The sequence below is a fragment of the Macadamia integrifolia genome, chromosome 14, assembly GCF_013358625.1.
Source record: "Macadamia integrifolia cultivar HAES 741 chromosome 14, SCU_Mint_v3, whole genome shotgun sequence".
Lineage (NCBI taxonomy): Eukaryota > Viridiplantae > Streptophyta > Magnoliopsida > Proteales > Proteaceae > Macadamia > Macadamia integrifolia.
In genome coordinates, this window is record NC_056570.1 from 9,840,142 (window position 1) to 9,846,970 (window position 6,829).

The 6,829-nt window shown below is 36.7% G+C and overlaps 1 protein-coding gene across 1 annotated transcript; it reads right to left on the reverse strand.

The window, feature by feature from the left end:
* Positions 1-348: 348 nt before the first annotated feature.
* LOC122061174 (dof zinc finger protein DOF4.6-like) lies at positions 349-2,551 on the reverse strand. The gene is made up of 2 exons (XM_042624380.1): positions 2,349-2,551; positions 349-1,788 (listed from the first exon to the last, which is right to left on the reverse strand). Exons 1-2 carry the CDS (start codon positions 2,370-2,372, stop codon positions 967-969), a joined length of 846 nt encoding a protein of 281 aa, XP_042480314.1. The 5' UTR covers positions 2,373-2,551; the 3' UTR covers positions 349-966.
* Between the last annotated feature and the right edge of the window lie 4,278 nt (positions 2,552-6,829).

Consider the following 6,829-nt stretch of genomic DNA (forward strand, 5'->3'; position numbering starts at 1 on the left):
TTTTAATTCCTTTTTTTAGAACTTTCCTTAAAGTTGGTCTACCATTACAGTTACAGAATGGGCCACACCTAGTATAGTTACTGTTCTTCTCCAACTCATATTTGCTTCATGAAAATGCTTTCATGGCTGGAAGAATCTTTGATGGTGCTGATGATGAGACCTGACTTAATTTCCTGACCTGCTTCCATGAAGAAATAAAATAAAAGGGGTTTGGGTGGGGAGGGGAAGAAAGGGAGACAGGAACTGAACCAAATTCAAAGATATAATTTCAAGCTTCCACCCACTTGAATGGAACTAATAATGCTATCAATGATGAACATAATATTAATAATAAGAAGAAAGAGAATAATAACTAATGAAGACACTCAAAACCTTTTATGTTAAAATTAAAATAAACAAATTAAACCAGTCATTCTTCTGTCCATTAGACTCCTTACAAAGTTCCACATTTCACAAGCTCATCCTGCTACCTACAACTTGAAAATTAATTGTACCAAGCTCATCAACAGCATAATAACATTGGGTGCCCTTTTGTGTAGTACTCTTTTCTTGTGATAGAAGATGTATATAAATGCCATATACTGCAAACCAAGTAGTAGCCTTGCTTCTCTTCTATATGTTTTCCCTGCAAAAGAAAGAAAAAAAATGGCTTTTCTTGACCTCTTCTTCTATTCCTAAACATCATTCCATGACACCCTTTTGAAGCCAACCTAAAATAAGCTTCAAATGACCAAGAGTAGAGTGAAGAAAACAAGGAAAAAAAGGGTAGAGGGGAAGGGAATAAAGGAGAAAAAAAAAGGGGGGGGAAGGGGGGAACCCAATTATCCTATCAGTTAGTTCTATAGAACTCCAAACAAGTTACCCACCATGCAAATAAAAAAGAGAAAATAGAAAAGAAGAAAGAAAAAGGAAGGCCATTAAATATTTTCTTCTTCTTGTACTTTAACTTGATCTTCTTCTTCTTCTTTACCATGATCCTGGACCCAACATTCCATTCCAATAGCCATTTGAATCCCCTTGTCCTCTATTCTGCTCAAATTCAATGGTGTTTGAAACCTGTCTCAAATCCTCAAAAGGAGATAAATGCCTTCCACTGCTCTCCTGATGAACCCCATGTAGACTCCCATGTCCACCACCTCCAACTCCAAGCCCATCAAGAGAAAAATTAAGTGTTGGTTTGAAATCCTGCAACTGTCCAAAACCAGATGGATAAACAGTATTTGAATCTGAATTCGGCATCGGCATGAAGGAATTCAATCCCCTTGTATTAATCCCACTCCTCAGCAACCCTAGTGTTGAAAGAGAAGGTGAAGAAGATGAACAAGGGTTGTTACTGTTTCTGTTGTCACTATTTTCAGTGTTGGGTAACTCAACAAATTCAGAAACAATACTGAATTCATGTGTGGATGGGAAAGCCAAGTTCAGGTCTTGACCTTTATGGATCTTAGGGTTTTGAGAAGAGGAAGTAGTGGATGGAGTGAGATCAGGTAATTTTTTTGATGAAGATGAAGAAGAAGATGTTGAAGATCTCTTGTTCTTCCTTGAACCTCCTCCAACTGGAACATTTCTAAGAGACCCACCTTCAGTCCAGTACCTTCTGCAAGTCTTGCAGAAGTATCTTGGCTGAGTGAGGCTATAATTGTTGTAGTAACAGAATTTAGTGTTGGTTGAATTGCACCTTGGACAATTCAGAGCTTGTTCTTTCTGAGGCCTTGTCCTCCTCTCTAACATAGGCCTTGAGCATGTATTAGAGACCATCTCCTCCATTGGTTTCACCAGACCAATCTCCTGAATCCAAAACCACCATAAAAAAGGGAAAATCCACAAACTTCAAAAGGAAGCAATAGAAGGAAAAGAAAAGTAAGAGCAAACAAAGAGACAAACAAAACAAAGTAGGTGCTATATACTTTCAAGATTACACCAGCAAAAGAAAAAAGAAAAGAGAAAAAATAAAGAAAAATAATAATAACAAATAATACCTTTTTTTTCATTCCTTTATGGCTTGAGGAAGGAAAAAAAAGAAGGAAAGAAAAAGTGCAGTGCTTTCAAGTTTCAACTTTCAAGAAGAAAAGAGAAAAGAAACACTCAGATGACAACAACATGAAATCAAACAGAAGTGGGGACTTTCACCAGATGTTTACACACATCATCTCCACAAAGACACACATAAACACAAAAGAAAATATAAGAGAAGGGGAATTAACAAACTCTTGTACAGGAAACCCACTAAATTTTCTTCAAATACAATCAATCATAAGGTGTAATTAAACAGCTTCAACAAACCAAACAAATGAAGAAAATTTCATGATTTTCATGCAGATCATGATCCTAGGAACAGAACTATATACCTGTGGCCATTGAGCAGTGTCCATGGAAGGCAATAGAAGAGCTTTGTGTGTCTTCAGAGAGAGAGAGAGAGAGAGAGACAGAGTGAGAGCTTCTCTGGTGGCACAGGCTTAGAGAGCAAGAAATAATATTTGAGATGATTTCATGTGGTGGCTTAAAATGTGTCGGCTTGGTTTATGAATGAAAGAGAAAGAGGATGGCTGGAAGGGGGTTGTTTTGGCCTTCTCTCACTATTAATATAAAAAATTGCTATTATTATTATATTAATAATATTTTAGTCTCGGTATAGTTGTCCTTAAATTTATTATATTCTAAAGGGGACTCTCCTTTTTCTTGTCAAATAAATGGTTTTAATTATTCTTTGTGGGTGGGTTGTGTGTGTATTGAGGACCAAGGTGAGGTGGGTTCCTCCTTTTCTGACCAGAGAAGGGAGATGTCTAGGATTCTTCTCTCTCTCTCTCTCTCTCTCTCTCTCTGGGTATATTTGATATTCTCTCTTTTTTTTGGGGGTTGAAATTTTGTTTCATATTCTTGCTTGTGAGAACCTGAGTCTTTTGGGGTTTTGAGATCTTGTTTTGGATCTTTGTCTATGTGGGAAAAATTCTACCTCTTTGTCTCTGTGAACATTTATGGTGAATGCCTTAAAATAGAGAATGGACTAAATAGGGGGAGTTGGGAGATTGGTTTGGCTTTGATGGGTCCCAGTAAACAATGGTTACTGTGGAAAGATGGACTAAAATTAAAAGATCCAAACATGAAAGAGCCCCCGGCGGAGGGGGGAGGGGGGGAGATTAGGATGGGAAGACTAAGTCTGTGAAGGGGGTGGTGGTGGTGGGGTGAAACCAAGAGCCGACAAAAGCAAATGTGGTGGGACCACATAATGTGAGTGGGAATGTGGGATGGGAGAGGGTGGGAGAAAAATTTAGGCCTTTGGTGCACTATGATGGGGACGTGATGGGTTGAAAGAATTCCATCAGTGGCTCCCAAATCCGATTTCATTGAAATTAAGGTCCTGCTTGTTTGACAACAGATTTAAATATAAGAAAAAATAAGTTTTTCCTAGGCTACGCTACAATGAAGGAATTCTTTCACGGATGACCATCATTGTGTTCTCTTTTGGTTAAATGGCGATCATTGTGCTTGAAAAGGTATAAAGAAATAGTAAACAGTAATTCAGATTTTCAAGATAGAAGAGGAAGGGGACGAATAATATGATCATCGATTTGTAGGTGGAGGGAAACTTTTTTTTTTTTTATTAGGAATAAAGTATCCATGGTTTCAAAACCGGATAAGAATCGATTGAGTTAACTGGTCCTGATCTTGAATTTGGGCGATGTTCGGGGCATACCCAATTCCTGATGGTTATTGTAAAAATCTCCAGGGAAGAGTGTGAAAGAAAGGGTAAGATCACTAGAGAGAGAGCAATGGAACCACAATGGTGATGATGGTGTTCTGGAGAGATCTTTAGTTGATGGGTTCACCGAAGATGGTTGCAGTTATGGGAGCACATGAGTCAAAATATTTAAAACCTCAGTAGTCAAACTTTAGGTTCCCTTAACTCAATCTAGGTAACCACCTATTGGGCTTGTGCCTAACCTAGCCTGGCCTTAATTGACCCTAGTTAACCCTGGCTAGGCCTGATAGGCCCTGACTGATACTTGTAGGCTTGTAGCCATCATTCATGATGTAATTATGTATAATTATATATATAATTACATACAAGGCTAAGCTGGTCTGGTTGAACCTGATTGATACTAGATGCTATAATGTATGATGTAATTATGTATAATTAATTATACATATATATATATATATAAGGTCAAGCTAGACTCAAATCGAGACCTCAGCCTAACCCCCTTGGGGCCTAGAAATTTGAGTATTGGCCTAGTTCGCAGGCTGAAAAGCCCAAACCAAGTCCCGTTGCCCAGTTTTGAGCAGGTTTCTTGATTTGGGTTTATCGGGCCAAACTTATACCCCTAGTTGTAGTCAAGGTCATTGAGAGAAATAAAATGAACATTAGAATACGTGGTAACTTATATATGTATGTATTTTGTAATTTTTTACCCATTTTTAGGTTGATCCACTTTTGGGGGATCAACTGGAAGAATAGGTCGGCCATCCAATTCAAGTTGGACTCGACCCACAGACAAGATTCCGGGTTCTTTAACCTTGATGTTATTTGTTTGTCAATGGGAAAGAAGAGGAAAAGGAAGAGTTATTCTTCTTTCAAATTTGAAATCACCTTAGGATTGATAAAATTCCTTTTTTTTTTTGTTTTTTTTTAACAATTATAAGATCTTGCAAGAATTATTATTTTGAAAATTTCTTATAAATATTTTCTTTCTGTTCATTTTTGCCAAACAAACACAACCTGAGAAAATTGTGCCCCAATCCATTGTTTGTAGAAACTGAAATCAACTTATGATATAGAAAACACAACAAAACATAAAGAAACAATTACATGCCCACTATATAAGGATATACATGGTTCGACAGGGTGGCTTAGTTACTTCCACAAAGAGAGATGAGAGAATTTCACTAACAATGGGGAAAGGGTTACAAATTCTATTTCTCACACCTCTCTGCATTTACAATGAATTCCTAGTAACCCTAATAACCCTCATGTAAATCCTAAAAATTTCACACCTAATAACCCCATCACTATCAATTTATAGAGAAAATAAAGAAATACAATTTCTTAAATGACTCCATGTAAACCCAAAAAAATTTCACCTTGAACCTTGGAGGTAGCCACAACCCAAGCTACAGAATCAAAGACATTAACCCTCAACATTGATATGAAGAATACAAATGTAAACACATGGCACCCATTTGAGATGCCATCTCAGCCAGACAACTAGCTTAAACTGTTCCTCAGTCATCACATCTAATGAACTGATCAGCCTGGGTGAGTAACACATTGGTAGAGACCCCTTGGCTGTTCAAATTGGCGCGTTGTGGTGGTGGTACTGGTCCCAAAGGCTCCACATGTTTTACTTTACCATAGAAGAAACATAATGGCTGTGTCCTCCCTTCTCTAGCAAAAGTTCTTTAAGAACAACAGACAGTCCACCAAGGCACCAACACCATAAAAAGCTAAAAAGGGAAAAAAAGAAGCACAGACCTATTTCTTATTACCAACATTACATTGAAAGAAAGTAGAATTAAACTATAAATCTAGTTCTTCCTTTCTTTTCAATCTCTTCTTCATGGGAAGTGGAAACTACAAAACAGGCATGGACTCACATGAACACTGCATACAACAACACCAAACAAGGGTTCATTTATTCCAAATATTGTTAGTGCCACATATATATAGGGCTTGCTCCACATCAATCCAGGCATTCTTTTTTTTTTTTCAACTACAAATGGGCTTTGGTGCAATGGTTAGGTTATTCTATTGTGACCTATTGATCATGGGTTTAAGTTGGGAAACAGCTCCTTCACGAAGAGGGAGTAAGGTTGTGTACATTATGATCCTCCTTAAACCTTGGAGAGGTGGGCGCCTTCAAATAAAAAATATATATATATATATTTATATATATAGACACATATATAAAACATCCCCTTTTTACTTTCCTCTTATCTATTCCTGCATTTTAAAATGCTTGTTTAATGAACCTAGTAAACTTTGAAAAAAAAAAAAGTTTCATGAAGGCAAAATGCCCAACTGAAAAATTGGGGCCTGACACTTCCTCCATGAACACTATAATACTACAAAAACCCCAACTAAAAACATAATGCCACTCCAATTATGATTTACCATTGTGAAAAGGAAAAGCAGCCAAAGCTTCTTGAAAAATAAACTGTATACAATCATAAAGTGACTCAAGTGTTGAGAAATCAGTGGAGAAATGAGCTCTATGAGTAAATCCAATGTTCATTGATCCAAGATAACTCCATTTAACTCATCAATATTGAGAGCTCAAGAGTAAAGAACAAGCTAGCTAGGTAAGCAATACAGAATCCTAGGAATAACTTTAGATAGCAACAAAGAAAAGAAGAGACCAACTAAGGTTGTCTTCAAGCTATGTAAGCAATACAGCCTCCTAGGAATAACTTTAGATAGCAACAAACAAAAAAAAGAGACCAACAAAGATTATCTTCTTCTTCTTTTTTTTCTCTTTTAAGCAACAAAGGTTATCATCCATTGCAATTGTGATTAGACTCAAAAAACTAAATAAATAAATAAATAAAATAAAATAAAATAAAAGAGCAATTTCAAAAAGCAAACAGTCTCTCTTTCTACAGGTGAAGAAGACACAGGGAAGAACTTTTAAATCTAAAGGTCATTTGCTCTTGTCAACTACTTCCTATTTTCTTCTGACATCAGCCAACAGCAGAACTGGAAATGAATATTTCTAGTCTCCACAAGCTTTGATATTGCTCTACCTTTTCTCTCTCAACCAAGCCTCTATTTCGACACTTATTTACCATATACCACATAAAAACTCAAATAATCATAGAAGTTAGGATCATTTAA